The 22,228-nt window shown below is 41.0% G+C and overlaps 2 protein-coding genes across 2 annotated transcripts; both read right to left on the reverse strand.

Moving 5' to 3' along the window:
* Positions 1-95: 95 nt before the first annotated feature.
* ercc2 (excision repair cross-complementation group 2) lies at positions 96-10,929 on the reverse strand. Its single transcript, XM_063907787.1, has 23 exons — positions 10,780-10,929; positions 10,337-10,436; positions 9,646-9,723; positions 9,481-9,543; positions 9,182-9,295; positions 8,810-8,926; positions 8,562-8,678; positions 8,107-8,230; positions 7,511-7,607; positions 7,028-7,161; positions 6,734-6,902; positions 6,409-6,527; positions 5,591-5,660; positions 4,559-4,628; positions 4,037-4,138; positions 3,788-3,851; positions 3,474-3,595; positions 2,662-2,754; positions 2,395-2,467; positions 2,211-2,281; positions 1,532-1,675; positions 1,241-1,384; positions 96-813 (listed from the first exon to the last, which is right to left on the reverse strand). The coding sequence occupies exons 1-23, from the start codon at positions 10,782-10,784 to the stop codon at positions 721-723; spliced, it is 2,283 nt and encodes a 760-aa protein (XP_063763857.1). The 5' UTR covers positions 10,785-10,929; the 3' UTR covers positions 96-720.
* Positions 10,930-11,486: 557 nt separating this feature from the next.
* zgc:154093 (uncharacterized protein LOC777623 homolog) lies at positions 11,487-20,517 on the reverse strand. Its single transcript, XM_063907714.1, has 2 exons — positions 20,331-20,517; positions 11,487-14,789 (listed from the first exon to the last, which is right to left on the reverse strand). Exon 2 carries the CDS (start codon positions 14,308-14,310, stop codon positions 13,423-13,425), a length of 888 nt encoding a protein of 295 aa, XP_063763784.1. The 5' UTR covers positions 14,311-14,789; positions 20,331-20,517; the 3' UTR covers positions 11,487-13,422.
* Positions 20,518-22,228: the final 1,711 nt, after the last annotated feature.

The raw sequence follows: 22,228 nt of genomic DNA on the forward strand, positions 1-22,228 counted from the left end.
TTGATTATTAGTGCTTTTTTATATTAAGGGCTGCTTGAATAGCTGCTGTGACTCCGTAATGAATTATATCAACATTCAAACACTTAACAAGTCTGTTAAATACAAACATTTATTTTCCAGCATCCTGGTAGGAAAACAGATACAAATATTCATGTTCAGTAAAAAACGGGACTGTACAGTTAGAGGAAACTAACAGTAGTCTTGTCTGTATGACAGACGCTTTCTGACCGCAGTGACACCCTCAGGAATCTTTATTTTAGTTCAAGCAAAGTGTTGACCTACTAATGCTGACGGCGGACAACTTATTTAGTTGAAAATAAACTGCATACACTGTTGATAATTGCTGCTTTGAAAAGTAATACAGGTGTTTTCGTTCATATTACAGTCCTCTGAAAATACTGACTAGCACAGGTGTCTCAATGGAAGAGTCATTATGTAACACTGAATGCAAACACTGAGGTTATATTTGTATAAGACACAAACATTCCATCATATTTCTCTTTTGTTTAGTGATTTCCTGACATGTAGTCCAAACATCCTGATGTGGGGAACCCTATTCATCCACCATCACATAGTTGTTTCTGCTGGGCGATTTGGATTCTATCAAAGTTACAAAACTAGTTTTATTTCTCTGCTTTTCATGATGCCATTGTAAATGCTGCTGATCCCATTATGGGTGTTGCCACGGTGATGACATTATCCAGTGTATATTTGCCAGTCTCAGGTCTGATGAGCGATCTGAGCGATCTTCTTCAGCATCTCCTCAGACTCTAGCTGTTCCAGAGTCAGCAAAGAGAGACCCAGCTGGTCCTCCTGCAGAGAGAGAACACAGACAGGTAAACATGAGGTCAGAGTGCCTGACAACTATGTTCAGTGTCTCGCTTTATGACACTTCTGTGGATGTCTGGTTCTGTTCACTATGCAGCTGTGAGTCACAGAGGTTAGACACAGTAGAACGCTGCGACAGTACATGCTAAAACCGGGTGGGAAAAGTAGGTAGTAAAATGACTGTTTTTTGTAAGCAACCTTTTTAGTTAACTTAGCAATAGCAACAGCAGAGCAGCTAAACAGAACCATTAAAGTCCATGCATGTGCTCTCTGGGTTAAGCCCCTGAACACATACATAAACTGGCTTTGTAGAATCAAATAAATGCTCTTTTTCTTTATATTTGAGCTAACATTAGACACGTTTACTACTCAGGACCGCAGCACAACATTTCAAAGCACAGATTTTGCTCACCTGTCTGAAAGGCTGAGCCATCTGCCTCAGGAAGTGTTTGGAGAGCTGCACGGCCTCGTCCACAGTGAGGTTCAGACTGCCGTCAGTAATGTGCTCCTGGATCCAGCGAGGGAGCTTCCCACGTTTGTCTGCTCGGGCGTACCGCTGTGGAGGAGAGACAGTCATCACATACTGTCTAATCTTTACTTAGAAACAAACCCCAAACTGCTCCAGCACAGGGATGCTGGGAAACTGTATAATGCGTAGATACTCATGATGAGAGAATGAACACTGGGCAGGAGGAGCACATACCTTGTCAGCAAAGATCATGAGTCCGTAGTCGGTCTTGCCTCTGATGACTCTGCCCACACACTGGGCCGCGTGACGCATGGCATCGAAGGTCAGGAAGTCGTTCTCTCTGACCTGGAACTGATCCCTGAGGTACTCCAGCCGGGCCTGAAACCACACATGAAGATGCATCAAGTATTCTGAACCTGGGTCAATTCATGACTTCACAATATTTCTAACTCAGGGAAAGGAAATGGGATTCATTAATGTACAATGAGCTCTGAAACCTTAATAAAAGCAAATCACTACAATCAACCAGAATGCATATTTTGTTACTTAATCATCATCACCTATGTAAGGTTACCATGTTTTCAGGACCTGAAATGTATTTTAGTTTAAGTTACCATTTGATATAGTAAACTTAACTAAATATAACGCAGTCTTATAAAGCAATCCTTTTTTAGAGTTTTTAAAACCTTTTTAGAGAGCATGGTCATTCTGGAGGAAGAAGTTCGGGCTGTGTTGAGCTGTGTTACATTACACAGAGATACCATCAATGATAATATAGAGGGGATGCACCTCAGCAACACAGTGCATGCTAACAGTGTGATGGATGTATATTGGTCAAAATGTGTATTTTTTTAAATGCGGAGGCTAGTTGTAGTGGATTTGATGGTAGGAGCTTGACAGGGGCAGTTCTGACCTTCAGGATGCGGCTCTGAGTGTAAACATACGGCACTCCGAACATGATGACTGCACGCCCGAAATGGTGAACTGAACAGAAGACAGAACAGGGGTTGAAGTTACCATGTTAGAAATACTTAGAACAACGTAAGGTGACATACATTTTAATGACGTTTGTAACCCCCGAGAAATGTGTTGCATACCAAAGTCTATTCCCTCAGACACCTTTCCCCGGGCCACAGACAGCAGGATGGCTCCTCTGCCGTTCTCACAGGCCTGCAGAGCAGATCAATATTACCATGAGCAGCTTGCTGTTATTCTTTTTTTAACACTGCTAATGGCAAATAGTACATGTCACCACATTGATTTTCTTTAAGCATCTCAGCATCTTTAGATGTGTTTGATCCCTCACAGCAGACCCAGATAGCTGTGGTTTATATAATAATAAGTAAGAGGTTAGTGTCTCCGACCTCCTGGTATTTCTCCAGAGCCATGCTCGTCTCTGCAGCGTCCGGAGTCTCAATGAAGATCAGCTTGTTCCTCTGGATATTCTCCAGGATACCCTGCAGACAAAGAGTTGATGAAACTGCTTCCTCCTATATACAAAGAGACCATGCTCTATTCTGCTTTAAGAATAAAACAGCGCATACCGAATTACACAAATAATAAACGATGTTCGGTGTTTAGAGTACAGCACTGTCTCCCAGGTGAGTGAGTGTGTGTGTGTGTGTGTGTGTGTGTGTGTGTGTGTGTGTGTGTGTGTGTGTGTGTGTGTGTGTGTGTGTGTGTGTGTGTGTGTGTGTGTGTGTGTGTTAGGGGTAGAGGAATAATCGATACAGCATAGTATTGTGATACTTTGTGTGGTGATATTATACACGTACACCAATTATCAATATGTTATTATATAAACTATACATATTGCAAATCCAAAAGAAAGTTTGTGGTAACGATTGCTTTTTCAATCCACTAGATGCTGCTGCGCTCTTTCTTGTGCGGTCACGGCCCTGGGTGCAGTCAGGGGGATTGGCAGGAAGTCAAAACAAAGATTGAGTCAGCGGAGAAAGAAATTAGAAATGCTCCATATCACAATATATCGTATCGCTGCTTAAGCATCGCGATGGTATCCTAGGGACCCTGATGATTCACACCTCTAGTGTGTGTGTGTGTGTGTGTGTGTGTGTGTGTGTGTGTGTGTGTGTGTGTGTGTGTGTGTGTGTGTGTGTGTGTGTGTGTGTGTGTGTGTGTGTGTGTGTGTGTGTGTGCTGTTTCTTGCCACACTGACCTGTTCATACCACGACGCCACGATATTCTCCATGTAGACGTAGCTGGTGAAAAATGCCACGATGCCGTCCGGAACGACCGCAGACATTTCAAGGAGTAGGTTGCCATAGTTACGAATCACAGCTGGAAGCGCAAACATTTTCAAATGAAATATGTACAAAAAATAATACATTTTTGTCTTCATTCATGTAATCAAAAGGAAATAAAATGGGCCTTTAGCTTCCATCTTCACTGAATAAATATTGTACTATTATGGTTTAAATGATATCATCTGATGCTGCTTTTGGGCCAACAGGCTTTTATATTGGCACTAACCAAAGTCTTCTCTGGTCTCAAACTTTGAGCTCAGCGCCACCTGGTCATTCCCCCTGCCAACAATCTGGGAGACGAAACAGAGGAAGAAAAGACAAAAAGATTCAGTAATATAATTTAAAATGTGGGACAATATGATTAAAGGTTATTTATGACACAAGTCGAGTTCAACCCTCGACTATTCCTATCATTTATTTTAGAATCCAGAAAAGTGAGAGTGTCTTTAAATGTGTGTGTCTGACTGTTACACACCAGAGGACAGAGGCAGGTCCTGGCCAGCGTCATGGTGAAGGATGCCATGGTAACCGGGCGGAAGTCAAGGATTCTGGGATAGATGTCCAGTGGAGAGAGAGTCTAGAGAGGTCCAACAGAAGGGAGTCAATATGAGAGGGGGAGATCATTTATCCTGACACACCTACAGTCAGGAGGGAACAGACTTCATGACATCTTAATAAAGAAATATATATTTAGTGTGAATAAAAAGCACTAAGTCTAAAGACTGTTAAAGAAATAAATACAAATACAACTAAATGTATTCAAGAGCAATTTAGCGAGATGGATTCACAAAAAGGCAGCCTGGACATTCAGTCAAACATTACATGAAAGAAACTGCTGGATTATAATTGAAGAAGCAAGATAATAATTTGATCAGAGGAGAAATGAAGGAGCAGGTACTGTCCACCCCCCCCCCCAACAAACACAGCCTGAGAATGTGTTTCAAAGCCTTAAGGCAAAATGATTGTGAAATACAGGAGAGAGATGAAACTAACTCACCCCAGAGGTGATGATGACCGACTGAAACCTCTGGAACACTGGTTTGATGGCGATAGACGGGTCCATGCAGCTGAGAGGACCACAGACCAGAACACCGTGAGGTTTCAACGTTTATAAATCACACAGATTTAGTTTCAACCAACTATAACCTGTTATCAACTTAGACATTAGATCCCAGAGAAATAGTCATGTCGATTCTATTTCACACAGGCTATAGAATCTATACGGCACAATCTATTCTTAGCTCCTTGAAAACAAAATAGCACCTGATGAAGAGCAACTGAGATGGAAGCTTCTCCTAGGAAGGAGAGACAACATTATATAAATAAAATACAGGCTACAGTCAAATTGTAAATAATTACAATATATATTCATTTTAATATATTACTGTAGGAAAATACACCACCATCCCCTCATTGTAAGAGTTTTTTTTAGCAAATCGGTGTTCCAACACTCAGTATCATAAATAATCACGTTACATATTTTTTAACGTTGTCTTTAGATGCTCTTACAGAGTTTCCATAATCATTCTAGTCGTAGGCATCTCTTCTGTTTTTATTTAACTATTTATCTATCCTCCTTTATGCTGCTACAACCCTCTTGTGATCAATAAAGGCTCATCTTATTTCTCTGGATTGCTTTTCTGGCCTTTAGTAGGAAGACACTTGTTGTTCATTGTTGCTGAAATTTCACAGCACAGTTCTGGGTAGTTGAGCCACAGAAAATGCAATAGGTGGTGAACGGGTTTGTAGGGAGAGGCAGGGAGCGGTCAACCCAAAATATAAAAAGAGATCTTCTAAAGGGAGGAATCTTTTCCCCTGGAGTCACTGTTTCTGACTAATAACAGCACCTCTTGAGAATCATAGATTTGCTTTGTGATATGGTATAAGACTTAACATGCTAATATTTCAGATAATGTTCGATAAATGTTGAGATGACCCTACCAAATCAGTCACAGGTGACGTCTGAAACACAACACAAAGTCTACCAACATTTGACATATTTTCACAATAATGACTGAACTCTCCCCACCTGAAGTGCAGCACGGGGTTGGCGATGGTGGGAGTTCTGTCTTCAAAGGGCTCGATGATGATGGTGAACCCTTCAGACAGAGAGAGAGAGATAAACACGCAAACTAAAGGCTTGAGCTGCCATCCATGGAGGACCTCTACTCCCAGCAGCTCAGGAAGAAAGCCCACAGGATTATCAAAGACCCCCATCACCCCAGCAACAAACTGTTCTGTCTGCTGCCGTCTGGCAGGCGGTACCACAGCATCAGGACCAAAACCACCAGACTCAGAGACAGTTTCATTCCACAGGACATAAGGCTATTAAACTCCTGAGCTCTGAAAAGTGCCTCCATAAGCCAAAACATTTATCTGGTTTCTCACTATTTATTTAAATTGTTATCTTAATAGTTATGAGCAGAACACAGTATTTAAATGTACTTCACTGTACAATCTGTTATCTAACATTCTGTTATTGTATATTTAACTCTGTTTACATGTTCATAGAGTCCTGCATTACTTGATCACTTTCTACATTCCATGCATATTTTAGCGTATTGTGTTAACTTGTTTTTCTGACATGTATATACTTCATCTGCACTTTAGACTGGTCTAACAAAATATCTGCACTATTTTACTATCATTTAAACTACTGTTTCCTTTTGTACTATTTTTCAGTTTTATCTCATTATCTTTATTATTTTGTGTTATGTCCTTTTATAATATGTTGCACTGTTGCTGCTGTGCATCTGATCCCTTGACCCTTTTTGAATCCTAACCTCACTGCACTGTGAACACTGAAGTGTCTGAGGTTCAGGAATTCAAATCTAAAGAGTTGAGCACCTTGGCTGTAGGTGCTGACCAGGGTGGCAAAGTTGGAGATGAGAGTAACAGCTGAGAAGTCTGCGATGTCTGCAATCTCCAGAGTCCGGAGCAACGACTGTAACCGCTCTGCACAAAACCTGCAGACACAGAGGGAGGGAGAGAGATCAGGGAGACAAACATATCCAAAGTGTGGTTTGAGGAAATTGCTATGAAACGTTAGAGAGCACGAAAAGTGAGTGCATGATCACTTTGCTGTGCGTAGTCTTTGTGTTCTGGGCTTGAGTTGTTGTTTCTGGTTCTGATGTCCAAAGCTTGTGATGGTCTGGTACGCGATTCCACTGACCTGAGGGGCTTGCGGTCGATGCAGACTTTGTCGAAGATGTCTTTGAGGAACTGTGGGGTGCTCTCCTGGACCACGTGATGGACCCTGAGACGGGACTTCAGATACTCCAGGAAACGCTTTAGGAAACGAACAAAATGCTCTGCTGTGCGGATAGACCCAGGGACCGCCTCTGAGAGAGAGAGGAAGGAGCAGCAGTGTTCACTTTTTACAGAATCAGTTTTGTGTTTTTTTCTAGATTCAGGGAAAGGAGGAAAAACGAAACCAAAAAATAACTTAGTGTTCCTCCTGCTGTACCTCGAAGGATTTCATCTGGTAACACGGGATTGGAGAGGTAGACATCTGTTTCCCTGGCAACATTGGCTTCTTTCAGCCCTTCCACCAGCCGCCTGTACTCGCTGTTGAGTCTAGCAGCGTCTGTCTCCTTTATCCTGTCGGACAGAAGAGGACCGGGTTGAAATGCAATACTTTATTATTGATCAGAATGATATTGCTGTTTAGGACATGTCATGCTGTATTGCTGGCATTACTTTCCGGAATAGAGGCTTTGTAATTATTTGTGTTTTTCAGTCATTAGGACACATGTTCATACAATCATTGTATGAGATAAATCCACCAAAGGAGCCAAAGAGTGGTGACAGACGTCTCTCACAAATGATTGTTTCCTCAGGGGACAAAGAGGCTCCTACATGAGGGAAAGAGGACAGAAACAGGACCGTAGATGCTGCCCTCCATGAGTCCAGCATCAGTACTCTGCTGCTGAATGTATCAGTGTCTTACTTCTGTATGGTGCTCTGCAGAGTGTCCACGTTGGTCTGGCAGCGATCCAGAGTCCGTCTGGTGATGTTCACACTCATGGAGTCGATGCACACATTGTCTGAGGGGCAAAGCAGAGAGGAATACTGTTGCATTATATCATATTACTAACCAAATCAAATTCCTATGATATTGCTACGTTCATACAAACAACTCAATATGGTATAATGTACAATTTTATCTTTGTAAGTGTGTTTTTTATAGCAAATAGGCAATACAATCAAAAGTAAAAGTAACATTAATTAATCCCATTACACATTTTTCTGGTGTAAGCCTTTTTCCTCCTAACGTTGTCTGTAGATGCTCTTGCACTGTTTCTATTATCATTCTAGTCGTATGTACCATCTCATCTAACTATTTATCTGTACTCCTTTATGCTGCTACAACTGTCTTGTGATCAATAAGGGCTTATCTTGTTTCTTTAGTTGTTTACATGATTACAATAAATATCTTTAATTTATCCATCAATGTTTTAATTTGCAATAGTTGAGGAATCGGATTAAGACCACAGTTACAGAATAAATGTACTGGATGGCTCTAAATGTGATGGTGACACTGACCTATGTTGTGAGCCTCATCAAACACCACCACAGAACTCTTGGCGAGCTCTTTGGACACCAGGTCAGCGATCTTAGGGTCCAGCAGGTAGTGGTAGCTGTACACCACGATGTTAGCGTGCATGAGCTGAGGGGAGACACAGTCAGGAGAGAGGAACAAGCGTTACTTCAGTAAAGTTTAACTGTGGAAGATTCTTTTCAGATAGGTATGTGAACAGCAGCCAGCACACATTACCGCTGAGAAACATTTGTACATTTTATTGTAAACCACTGGGTTTCTATTACAAGCATCCTAAATGTGCAGAACAGAGGTTTTCAATGATAGAATCATTCAAAAATGATCTGCTTGTTGGATAGTAGTTTTAAGCTTAGTCCCAATTAGTAATGGCTTTCCAAATACCTGAGAGGCATTTTATATACTACCATACATGTTTTCAGAAATCTGAAGTGCAATATACCGAGTAGCGTGCCAGATAATAAGGACACCATCCTTTCCTCCTCCCAAAGTCCTTCAGGTCGTCCAGGTTGTAGATGCCTGCAGGCAGAGGCACCTGACGGCCGACAGCATCAAACTCCTGCAGACACACAGCGGGAGAAGAGGGGTTTCATTTATGATTTTGTACCTCAACCTCAACCTGCGTCCCTTACTTCCACTTTAAAAAAAACACCAAATTGTCTGAACTGGGTGGATCCGGGGAATGTGTACCTCGTAGAAGCGGCACACAGGCACGCTGGAGTCGCTGTGGCGTTGGGCACGGATGTACGAGGCTGTCAGGGTGTGGCACTTCCCATCAACCTCTTTGCCGAAGCGCAGAGCACTCACCTGGATAGAAGCAGACCAGGCATTTATTTGCATATAAGGTGAGGTCCAACAACTAAAATTCTTCCCAGTAAAGTACATACCTCAAAAATGCATATTGTAACCCTATGCGGAACTCCTTTTAAACCATTTTATACGATTCCAACAACATTTATTGTCCATTTTTAAATTAGGACACTCTTTAAAACATCAAAAACAGAGTTTTGAACATATTTTCTACTTCCTCTCTGTGTGAGAGAAATGGCCTGCAGCTCGTACCTCAGGGTGGATGCACAGGTTTTTTCTGGAGGAGAGGGCCAGAGCCAGGAAGTTGTTGCTTTCACCAGTTTGCTTGGAATAAAACTCCATCAGCCTCCGCAGCTCCTCCACGACCTGATAAGACAGCAGATCCAATATACAACACAAGTTCTGTATCGCTGTCTTGTCGATAGCGATACTGTTTGATTTGCACACAGAAGGACCAGACAAATTGTTGTTGCTGGGATTAAACTTCAACAGATCCGGTGAAATATTCATGTGACTTTCTGATGTGTGATTTTCTATCGAAATTGACTCACCTTTTCAATCTCAGGAACTGTCCTGGAGCAGTATATCAGCTTGGTCACTTCCAAAGGAAAGGCCTGAGAGAGAGAAACCAACAAATTAAATTGTGTTCATGTTGCACGGGCTGCTGGGAAGCCAGAATGGAGCACAGGAAGCCACATGAACACAGCTCAACTCACCTTTTGGTAGGCAACAATGAGAGACAGCAAAGAGATAGTTTTCCCTGTTCCTGAAGGCATCTCCAGGACTCCATGACCCTGAACATAAGCAGCATGGGAAGACAAACAAACAAGTTAAAACACAGTGTAGCTTTCCTCCTAATGATGTCGTAGATAACTGACAACAATTTAAACTCCACCCAGGACATAAGACTATTAAACACTGAGCTCTGTAAAGTCCCTCCATAAGCTTTCATCTGATGTCATCTTACAATTTATTTATCTAAATATTCATCTCTTGTATATATCATATTCCATTTATGTGTGTATAGTTCTTCTTGCACTATTTCAATTTTATTTGTGTTTACTTGCACTATTTTATTTGTATTCTGTTATTTCTTTCACTATTTGTATTAGTTTTATGTCCTATATATATATATATATATATCATGTTGCATTGTTGGAGGAGCCAGGGACTTCAGTTTTTTTACTGCCATATCTACACTGTAGCTACTGTGCACATGACAATAAAGCCTTTGCATCTTTGAATATGTATTACAGTATTTCATTAAATGTATTATGTTGCAACACTGTGATATTACAAATCAGACACTATTTTTGTGTCAATCTATATGTAAACTACATGTTATCAATATTAAATTGGTCAATTATTTATCTCATTGAATTTACTGTAGAATAATACAACACCAACCTTAGCATCCAGAGTCCTCTTCAGCTCCAGCATGTAGGAGTACTGCTCAGGATATATGTAGTCATATGGAAAATACACCAACAGACCATCGATATTGAGCCTATAAAACAACAGAGAGGAACTTCTCACCAGCTGCAGACTCAGAGCAGAGACAAAGACATCTGTAAAGCTCTATAAAGAAGCTACAATTAAATAACTAGACATGTGTATGTAGCTAAGCTAACATGGACGCTAGCTCTTAAACTCATTGCAGATTACACAAACACAACAGGCCGACTTGTATAGGCTAACCTGAAAACACCGCACCTGTGAGTGCCATGGTGTTACCTTAGCTAATGATGTCAGCCAACTTAGCTAGGTGTGTTCAAACTTGATGCTATTAAGCTAGCACCAACAAACCTGCAAGCATGTTTTTTCTTTTCAGTCTGAATAGAAACACTCACTTCATGTTTTCAAAACGTGTAGAAACCTCTCCTCTTCCTTATCAGTCACTTTTCCTGTCTTGAAATTCTCATATATAACTCACTAAAAACAACAAATGATGGCAGTGATGGACCGAAGCAAACCGGAAGCAAACGATTCCTCTTCCGGTGTTTTTCTTCTTCTCCTTCAATTCTTTTTGGTAGATTTAACAGGGGTTTAAACAGAACATTACCAAACGGCCACTGGTTGGTGATAACATTAATTATTTAGTTGTGCAGTTAACCCTGTATCAGAACGTTTCCTTTGAGCATGACAAAAACTTCTAACCAGGACTCATTAATGACTTTACTTTTCTGTGGATTTAGCAATTTATTGTATTTTTCACTTTTTGCGCTATATCAACAATACCATAATGTGTATTGTTTATTGTTGATAAGTATTTGATAATTTATTTGTGTTCTGTATTGTTTGGGTATTGTTTTTGCTCTTATTTTTATTGTTCTTTTCTAACATTATGTCTATCCCTCAAACCTCATAGCATGTGACCTGTATGGGACAATTCACTCGATCAGTCCATGTTTATTTCTGTTATTTTATAAACGCATGTGCGTAACTGTATTGTTGATACTGTACTGTATATAGATAGTCAGACTGCAGCGTAGGATAACCTCCCTCTAGCGGTCATAGTCCGAAACTACATCTTATTACAGAGCAGCGCCATTAGACATTTTCACATAGTGCACATCACCACAGATTTTTATTTAATCAGATAATTCCAAATTAATGCAGCAAACCTTTGGCATTGTCATTTCAGCGCAGAAAAACTGTGTGATTTGCCATGTTGTTTTTCTTTCCAGGGGCTTCATCCTCACTTCAGCTTGACTTCAGAACCACCTGCTATCATCTTCACATTGAGGAGAAAGTGCATAAAGTATGTTTTACCAAGGTAGTGAGGCTCAGAGGGTAAATCTGCTGCCTGAAAAACCTACACTGACCCTGGTGCTTTATAATAAAGTCTTTCGCAGTAAAAATAAACACACCTGGGACCACCTGTAAAATAATTTTGAAGCTTAAAGTACTCCGATTTTGTACTTGTACTGCAGTTTGAATCTTAACTAAGTCAAAGTACAGAGGTATTTGGATCTAAATATAGCCTACATAAAGTACAATTACCTAAGAATTTCACAGTACTTGGTTACATTCCTCTAGCACACTTTACAAATATAGAATAATGGGAGTGGCCAATCATCATTTTCAAAATGAAGAAACTAAATATTGGTTACATTTTAAATCAATGATGTATTATTATCAGACACAATAAGGTCTGTGTTTATGTTGTTGATTTTGTGTAAAGAATTGTCCATGAATCCTCAGTTTTTCTCGATAGTAACAATTTATTCTTACATTTACAGTAATATAGATATGTACAGCATACATGACATTTGAGTAATAGGCTACTGTGATATTGCAGATAGTGAACATTAGAGGAGCCAAAACACGGAAGTGTTTTTAAAGACCAGTGTTTGAAAATGGTCTAAAAGCAGTAGAATAACATTGTATTAGTTTAACTACAATAATACGCTCAGTCTGATTCCCTCTGATCAAAAGAAAGGAAGAAATGTTAGCGCTGCTGTTCCCACATGTAACTTTAGAAACCATTTGAACTTACGTCTTCCTCTTTGACGAGAGGAGAGTAAAATCAGAAGTTCTTCACATTTCTTCTGGCATTGAAGCATTACAGTAAACCAGTAAAGATATCAGTATTCATTCTTCAGAAACAGTCAGCCAAGATGAATAAAGACAGAATATGGACAAAACATTAATCAAATGATGTTTGCAGTTCAGCTCAGTATGACTTTAAATGTATTATTTGACCATCTGAAGTTATAGGACATTATGTATTAGTGGCTGTTGTTTCCACAGTGGATGAGTGAGTCCTGCAGCTCCTGAGTTTTGTCCTCAGCTGCTGATTCCTCCCATTCCTCCCGTCTCGACACATCTACTCAGTCAGCAATTTGTGAACCATTTACAAGCAGAAAACTCTCAGCATACATCAGAATAAGAGACAATGCGATGTCGGTGGAGGCCGGTCTTTTGTCCACAGATAGGGGGAATGTGTTTGAGATAAGAAGGTGACTATCATCTTACATTTCAAATGGTTGTGATGTTCAGCTTTGTTAAAGGCTTGTAAGGACCAGCCTTCTGCCTTGTCTGTTGTCCATCGGGTAGCAGCGTCCCAACACAATAAAGTCCACCTGCTTCTCACCTTTAATAAAGGGGACACTTTCAGGTTCGTACTTGTACATTGGGTCCACTAAAACATATTTACATGCTTTAATGTTCACAAAACACATTATTTTTCTCATACTGCCCGTCTGAATAAACCTGTACTCACACTCTCTGAAACACTCCGCTTTAGCGGTTTACGGACCAAATCTGAATACCTTTTTTAATCCCATGTTTTCTGATCGGCAACCCATAAACACACAGACTGGGTTCCCTTACTTCACAGTTTTGTGGATTGGTAGGCACTCCATATACCCAGATACACGTTCACAAGCACTGAACGTGTATAAATCTTTCAGTAATCTCTCAGCCCTCCGTCCATTCTCCTCTTTCATCATCGGTATTAAGTCTTTAAGGATTACTGTATTTCTGAGTCCTCACAGCTCACAGCGGTTGTCCTCAGTCTTGTAGCGGTCCATGATGCTCAGGACGTCCTCCATGATAGAGGGGCCAAGGTCCAGATTTAACCCTATCAAAGAGTCTGACCTCGTCACCCCTCCCGACACGGTGAGAGAGGCCGGGTGGCAGGGAGAACCGGGTGAGTTGCTGCGCTCACTCCTCAGATCCTCGTTGCTCAGGCCGGCATCAAAGTCCAGGCTGAGGCCCCGGCGATTGTCCAAGGGCCCGCAGCTCTCTGACATGGAGTCCTCCGATGAGGCCTCAGAGAAGGATCCGGAGGAAGGGATGAGCCGGCGGACAGCGGGGGGTAGAGAGATGTCTCTGCAGGGCTCTGATGCCAAGCGGCCCACCAAGCCATTCTCAAACATCTGGCTGCGGCTGTCCGTGCGGCTGTGACCGTTAGACTGTCTGTGGCTGGAGTCTGCGGGGGTCTGGTGGGGGTGAAAGTGGTTCTGTTGGGAAGGGTCGTCCAGGTGGAGGCGTGGGGGTTTGGGTGGGGCCTGCTCGTGGGCGATGAACACGGGCATGGAGATGGTGGTCTTCAGCAGGCCGCTGGAGGAGTGCTGGTAGTGGAAGCCGTTGTAGGCGTAGCTGTGGGGGTCCTCGCCCTCGTCCAGCCGACGCTCCACGCTGTGGGACCGGCCGTCCTGTGTCCGGCTCTGGCCCGGCAGCATGCTCATCTTCCCCTGCAGGAAACCCACGTCTCCAAACATGTCGCCCTCACCTTCGGGCCCCACGTGTGCGCTGTGACGCATGTCCCCAAGCGGGGGGCTGATCATGTCCCCTGAGAGGACGTCACGCAGCCTCAGCCTCTTTCCCTTCTTGGGAGTTGTAGTTTTTAAGTACATTGGTGTCTTTGCTGGCATTTTGGTGGATGTGAGGAGATTCAGAGAACTTCTCCTTATCTGAGAGGAGGGGAACACGCACCTCTGTGTGTGTGGGTAGAGAGGAGAGGGGGGGGGAATGAACAGCTCAAACTCACTTGAGAAGAAGCTCTTCTGGCTCGTTCCCCTCCCAATGAGAGATCCAGTCTGTGAGTATACAAATATTTCAGTTGGTAAGTGTAGCAATAGCAACCCCGGGGGCTGTGCCTAACACTGTCATGGGACTCTGCGGGGGAGGGGAGGAGGCGGAAGGTCTTGACCTCAGATCTGGTCCCTGTGTCTTTCTCTCAAACACAGAAAAGCCATATCCAGCCAACACAGGGGCTGCTTCTCTTCAAACACACACTCCTGTCTTTATCCCTCCCCAGACTGAAGGGAGGAAGGATCCTGGCAGTCTGCTGTCGGCCCGGCTGTGGAGGTCTCCAGAAACTTCAGGAATGTGACACGAAAATGCTGGAGATCTGAGGAGAAACAACAGAAAAAGGCGTCAGAGAGTGATGAAGAGAGGGAGGAAAGGCGAAGTATAGATGGATGGGACGAAGGGGAAGGGAGGAGGCAGGGTCTGGGGAAGAGGAGGAATGAAGGCGGGGGCAGATTTACAACCTTCCTTTTCAGTGAAGACATATGACGGAAAACACTCCAGAGTGTTTGCTGAGGGGTCTGACCGCCCCGGAGTGTGTGAAATGTGTGACTCGAGGCTTACAGTGAGTCAGTCCATGCAGAAAATTGGTCACGCATTCCCAAAGGAGCCCTCCGCTCAGCTAGTGGAAACGCAAATTACTGCATGTAAATTGTTGGCTTTAAAAGGTTTTTGGCCTCTGCAACAAATCACCTGTTATCAGTGAAGCATCTCAAAGTCTCTTTCCGGAGACAAACACCGTGAATTATGGGATGCCAGTTGGTCAGGTCTCGCCTAAGGGCTCTGTGATCTTATGATCCCATCACCATCCCAAATATTCCTTTTTGTGTTTAACCCTTCAGACATACAGAAGTGCACTGTTTCAGGTTCGGAGGTTTTGTCACAAAATCTGAAATGTGCAGTGCTCTCTTCACAAAAAGAGTGCTAGATGTTGGATGATGATGATGGGAATTCTTATTATTTTTTCCTCGGGGAAGCATTTTGTCTTGAGGAATGTTTCAATAAACTTCATAAGATAAGTGTCTCTTAGCTTGTCATGAAAAAGTTCATTAATATTAGATTTTTAATCTCTGATACAAATGTTGCTAGAATGACATGTGATGCATTATCATGTGTTTCCTTGATGAATGCACACCATTGTTTGAAAAGGAGAGAAACAGAGTTATAGATCAGAGTGTCATGATGTTTATCTTGAGACACTGGGTTCACGGCCTCTTGAGGAGATGCTCTGAGGAATGTGTGGACTGTTTGTTAATAACAGCGTGGATCCTCACACCGTCAAACTACCACATATAGTGTCATGCTTATCTCCGGCAGCCTGTCTTATCTTTAGAAGAACGTTAAAAATGATACAACTTAGACAACAGCGTTCTCAGTTGATAGCAACAACCTGTTCTTGTTTCCATGGCGTTATCGTCTCAGTGGCATCTGAAGCGGTGCTGTGAGGTTCACACAGTCAGCTGACTCTCAAATTCACACAGATAAAGTACAACATACTCAGATCTTTTACTTAGGTTAAAGACACCATTGTGAGAAATATTTATTTTTAAGTAAAAGTCCTGCAGTCAACAGTATCAACAGTAAAAGAACTCACTATGCCAAATGGCTCATTTGAGATAAAGTTACTATTATAATGCATGATTATTTATTTGTTTGTATTTGCTGAATCTGTGTAGTACAAAAGTATCACCAAGTTGTATTTTTTTGCAACTAAAGTGCGAGGGACTGAAGACTGAGACCAGTAACAGGGAATCATGAGCTGTGTTTTCCATTTAAAAAAGTGTTTCAGACACAAGAAAGTGAATTTAAGGTTAAACCTCCAGCACAAAGTGGAATAGCATACTTCAGTCCAGGTGTTGAAGTTGCTAAGCTTTTGCTGGAAATGGACAGAATGGACATTAGCCTATTTTTCATGGGGGAAAAAAGTGTTCCAAAAAAACACCACCGCTCATTTTACCTCCATATGAGGCCTTCTATTCACTTAATCCTAGCTTTTGGTTCATGACCAAATACCTGAATAACTTTGACATCCCCAGCATCCTAAATGTCAGCTGCTGACACGCCTTACTGTTGGTTAGCATTGAAACTGCCTAGCCTTAGCATGTTAGTTAGTTACGGTACTGTCAGTTTGAGTTAGCATGCTGATGTTAGCATTTAGCTCAAAGCTTCTCTAGCATGGTAGGAGACAATTTTCACAGATGATCGAGGTGAGGCTCACTTAAACTAATTGATGATCATATGTTGTTTTAGATGTCAAATCCTAATATGAGAAGTAACGTTTAACTCCAATTGTCAGAGAAATTAAGTGACCATTTAGTTGAGTCACTATGAATTTCCCCAACTAAGCATAACACTAAAACATGTATGTTTTGATATGAGCTTCTACATGGTTGAGATAGGGTGAAATGTAGAAAATGTTGAGGTTTAGGTGAACATTATAAATAGATAGTTTTAATTTCAGGGCTAATACAGATAATGTGAAGGTAAAAACTGGATGAAACTTCCTTCTTAGCTCGTATCTGGTTGTATCCATTGAAAACACAGTGAAACTGATCTGTAAGGTTCATCCCAGATTGTAAATTAATTTAAAACTGAGCCAATGATTTGAGGTCAGATTAAGGTTTTGTATGTGAAAAACTTTAATCAGACTGTGTCTTTCCCCCCCGCCTCTCTCCAACCCCATGATCCAAAGACATCCATCAAAAAATGAGAATGAAAAAAAACATCTCACATCACCGGACCACAGATATATCAGAGAGGAGTTTGGTTATTAACTTGTCAGCTCTATATTTAGAGTTAACATTTATGCCGCACAAATAGAAGCAAAGGAGTGGAACAAACGATCAAACATCTGTGTTAACAACTATCCTGTCTAACGGAGGGAGGACGTAGACAGTCGGCCCCAATAAAATCCACAAAAACAACCAGACGTGACAAAAATGTACCACAACAACAACAACACAAATGCTCATAAAAATACCACCAGTATAGAATGGAACCAGTCAGAACTGGAACAGAGGGTTGAGTAGTATTCTGTTGAACTATTACAGTTACAGTTTCTGGATATTTCCCTGAGGTAAATTGCTATTGGACTCAGAGGGATGATGGGATGTTGACGACATTCCCTTGAAATCCTTTGAAGGAATAATTCATTCAAATAAGGAAAGCTGAGTAATAAATCTGTCTGCTGAAGTCAACACGACGAACCACGTCTCCGTCACCATTCAAAATATTAACGAGACATTTGCATACAGTATTAATCCTTGACTCACATTTTGCTTATGGAGAAGCCAAACATGTTGAGATTGTATTTTTTTTCAGCAGTCAATGATTATTCAGGAGGGAAACAGATCGAATGAGTTGTGTGATTTGGAATCAGTTAGTCCATTTTATATTGTATTGTTCAAACTAAATCTCAAGTCGATGAATGAAGTGTTGATTGATAGAAAAGTAATCAGCAAAATAGTGAAAGATGCTAAACAGTGTTTAGTCTCAGCTTGTCAAATGTCTCAATTTTGATGCTTTTCTTTGTTTCATATCATTTAAGCTGAATCTCTTTGGATGGTTGACAATACAAGACATTTGAAACCGTCACAGTGAGAAGCTGTCTTTAGCTTTTCACATGTTATATTGTGGTATTTTATAAACGATACGAATCGACTGAATGAAAAAAAATAACCAGGAGTTTTAACAATAATGAAAAAAAACTGTTGGTTTCAGCCACGATAAAAAGTATGAGGAAAATCTATAATGGTCATTTCATTTATTATATGTATATTTCAAATTAGTCTCAAAAGCGGCATAATATTTAATTTGGTGCAATCTAGTGAAATAATAATAATAAGCTAAATCAATCATTAAATGTACTGATGCTAACCATGTAGGCTAATCACAGCTCCACAACCCACTGTTGCACAGCCAAACACTACGGTTTCTTTGTGGCATAACATTTTTTTCATACCAAAACAAAATGTTTAGACTTTTGGGCGGAACGCTAAAATGAAGCTATAGATGCAGACAGCTCACTGTGAGAGAAAATGTGTTTTAAATGTCCTTAGTTATATCAGTTTCCAAAAGTAGTTCATGGTTTACTTACTCACAACTTTACATTTCTCTCTGAATTAATACACAAACATGTCAATCAAAGACACATTTTGGCATCCAAAAATATTACATCTGGGGCACAACAACTGTTCAATACAGTGTTCAATAAAGAAAAGTTATACAAAGAAAAGTAGTATATCAACATTTGTAATTACTTATACTTATAATAAGATCCTCTAACACACACACACACACACACACACACACACACACACACACACACACACACACACACACACACACACACACACACACACACACACACACACACACACACACGCCAGCAGCAGAGGAGACTGACCTGACATCTGTTTCTGCTCTCAGGCTCCATGTGCAGCTATGTTTCCTCTACAGGACAGACAGTCAGTGAGCCCTGTCATCTTCCAGGACAGACACAGAGAGACGAAGCATGCCGCTCCTCTTATTGTTGTTATCCTCTCACTGTCCAGCATCATGCGTAATTGCGCACAGCAGGAGACTGTTGACAAAACGCCTTTTGCTTGTCTGCTAATCCGTTTGTTTTTACCCCAAAAAGTTAAGCTGATTTCATCTGCCATCCAGCTCATACCACACTGCTTGTTTATTATACAGTTGAAAAGAGTTAAAAACTGTTCCTATTCATGTAAAACACTGGTTAGGAAATTGAGTCATCGGAGGCTGTGATTCATCTCTCAGGGCGTTAAAACAGTTAACGTGAAAAGGTTTAAGATAACATCTCTCCCCCTATCTCTGTTTCTCCGGAAGCTTCATTAGAATAGTGTAACCAGTAATCAAAAACATTTTTACAAAGTGTAGCCACTACAGAAGCGCACAGATTATAAAAACAGCATAGTGAGTTCTCCTTCCCTCGGTTATGTAACTGCAGCTGAGATCAGCCCTTCTGTCCTGGAGACTCCCTCTGCGGTTGACTGATCGGTACGAGTGGAACAATTCTGTCTCTTTCTAGTCTAATCTAGTCACAGAAAAGCACAACCACTTACAGTCAGGATAATAACATGGCTTTTCTGACTGGCTTTAATAAATATGACTCACACAAACCCCTGTCCGATATTAACCATGCTGCACCTGGAGCTGTGGAGCTGTCCTACGTTCAAATCGAACTGCTGAAAGTGTGCATGCTGTATCTCTGACACTGTCACAGCAGGGAATCAGGCTGCCTGCCCACTGCTGTGACCCGCTCTGGATTTATCCACAGGGATGAGTTTATTCCTGGAGATCTGCAGGTAGTTTGAGTCACTGTGTGCGTTTCCAAATTGTGTAATATTCACCCATCACTGATTTTTTGGAGAATGTCCCACAGTAACAGCTCTGACTGCTCCTGTAAAACTCTTATCATATTTGAGATCATTTGGTGATGTTGACACTATCAAGGCTCAATTGATGGCTGAAACAAATCCTACATTGTCATACATAAGAGCAACAAGAGAAAAATCATGATCCTGGTACTTGGAGCTTCACCAGATGATACTATTAAGCTAAAACCCAGCTGGTGATGGCGTATGTGAAAGGTGTATAAAGTGAGCCTGTTTGGATTTTTCTCTCCACACGTTAAAACCAAAGGGAGTGTCACGCGCAGTGAAGCCATTATGTTAACAGATAAAAAGTTACACTGGTCGGTTTTTCCTCTTTTTGTTTTTCACATAATAGAAAGCAGAAGGTCTATTCAGCAGGTAGGCAGCGGCCAGCGACAGACCCCTCACCACGTTTAAACCCAGGGAGGAGATACCACAAAAAGCCCGAAAAATAAGCAGATATTTACCTTCAGAAGAAAGCGTCGCTCCGTGTTTCCTGTGGTAATAAAAACCCAGGAGTTCAGTTGTAAAATCCACCGACACAGCGCTCAGCCCCTGGGTGGATAACCCTCTTACTGGCGGGTATTACTGTCTCTGAGGCTCTCTGCACCGAGAAAGTTGAACAGGGGATCCGCTTCACACACACAAGGAGCGCGGACAAGTCAGATACAGTGAGCAAGGACAACATCCGGTTAGGAATTTCAAAATAAGACCTGTGAACACATGCTGTGGCTTGTTATGAGTTCTTTGTCATCTAACAGCAGCAGCAAACAATGTATCTTTGTGAAATGGAAATAAAGAATAAACATCAATTCATTGGCGTCTTGGAAGAAGTATTCATTGACTTGTTGAGTGCTAAAACAACAGTGTATAAACGCCTTTAGCCTACGTATACTAGCCTAAGTATACATCCTAAAATACATCCTATAGCCTTAGTACCCCAAAAGTACCCTAGTGTAAAACTTTAGGCTACTTTAAATTACAAAAACTACTCATAATGCAAAAGCTCTGGGTTTTATTATTAATTAAAATGGTATAATTCTGTTTTTAATCACTAATGAATACATGTTAGAGCATTTTAATGTTGCTGTTCCTCAATCTGCAGCATACACTACTACTGAGTAAATTAGTAGTACAGTAGGTGTACTGCATCATATCACAAAAAAAACATATTATATATTTTTGTATTGATGTTAAAGTTAATATGTAACAAAAGCTATTTGATCAATATCGTCAAGTAGGGAGCACAATAGGTCAATTTGAGATGATGTAGATGAGTATAAGTATAAGATAGCAGAGAATAGAAGTATACAGATAAATGAAAAATAAGTGTGGCAAAATGGTTATTAAGTACAGCACTTGTAAAGGCACCGAATACATGTAAAAGTAACATTCCACGACAAAAAAAAAGATGAAAAAAGAGCACATGCTTGAATTTCCAAAATATACAAGGTGTGTTCTGTTTTGTTTGTTTTGAAAGAAAGAAATTCCAAGCTTCCTGTATCACTTTGGGGCAATACTCCAGACTTGACAGAGCTCCTGATAATGCATCAATTATATCTTATTAAATTAAACCATCAGCTCTGCTCTGATAGAGAGGGTTAGCAGGAATAACACAATGTTATTGATAAAGAGAAGTTAGACTGCTGATAGAGTTCATCGGCTGTGAGGACATCAGAGTTTAAAAGTGAGGACCAATACCAGCCAAGACAAGGGCTGCTGAAGTTAATACCATGTATGTAAGACTATGATGTGCACTCAGAGGTGTGAAAAATACGTTTTTGCAAGTAAAAGTCGCATTGACATCAAAATGTACTTAAATAACAAAAGAAAAAGGTCTTTCAGAATCATATAGTATTAAGTTGCTGGATTATGAATGTGTTACCTGTAAAGAAACTTAGGCTGTAAAATAAATGTAGTGTAGTAAAAAGTACTATATTTGCTGATAGTATAAAGTACAATAAAATGAAAAAACTCAGACAAAGTACATGTTACTTAAATAATGTAAGTACAGTATTTGAGTAACATACCTTCAATTTCCATCATTGTGTACACCACAGTAAACCTGTTTAAGTTCAGGTTTTTGCTCTGCAAGTGGTTTTCTGACCTACTATGCACTTCATCGAGCCAATTTCAGAGCTGTTTACTGTTGACCTCCTGCTGGGAGAGGGTGTGCAGATGATGAAGACGTTCTTTAATGTGATTAGCAGCAGGCAGACAGTAACCACAGTCTAATGGCCAAGCCAGTGATTCTAAAAACAGGAGCCGCCACAGCCTCCCAGCATGCCTTGTTTATTGTTCATACAGACAACCATTTGTTCAAAAAATCATCAATCAGCAGATGACGTCAGGATAAATAAATAAT

The sequence above is a fragment of the Eleginops maclovinus genome, chromosome 18, assembly GCF_036324505.1.
Source record: "Eleginops maclovinus isolate JMC-PN-2008 ecotype Puerto Natales chromosome 18, JC_Emac_rtc_rv5, whole genome shotgun sequence".
Taxonomy (NCBI): domain Eukaryota; kingdom Metazoa; phylum Chordata; class Actinopteri; order Perciformes; family Eleginopidae; genus Eleginops; species Eleginops maclovinus.

Coding starts and splice junctions, on each gene's coding strand:
- ercc2 (XM_063907787.1), bottom strand. Junction 3,852..4,036: donor GGACCTGCCTCTGTCCTCTG/GTGTGTAACAGT, acceptor TTCGTCTCCCAG/ATTGTTGGCAGGGGGAATGA. Junction 2,282..2,394: donor GTCTGAGGGAATAGACTTTG/GTATGCAACACA, acceptor TCTTCTGTTCAG/TTCACCATTTCGGGCGTGCA.
- zgc:154093 (XM_063907714.1), bottom strand. CDS start 14,310: ATGCCAGCAAAGACACCAATGTACTTAAAAACTACAACTCCCAAGAAG.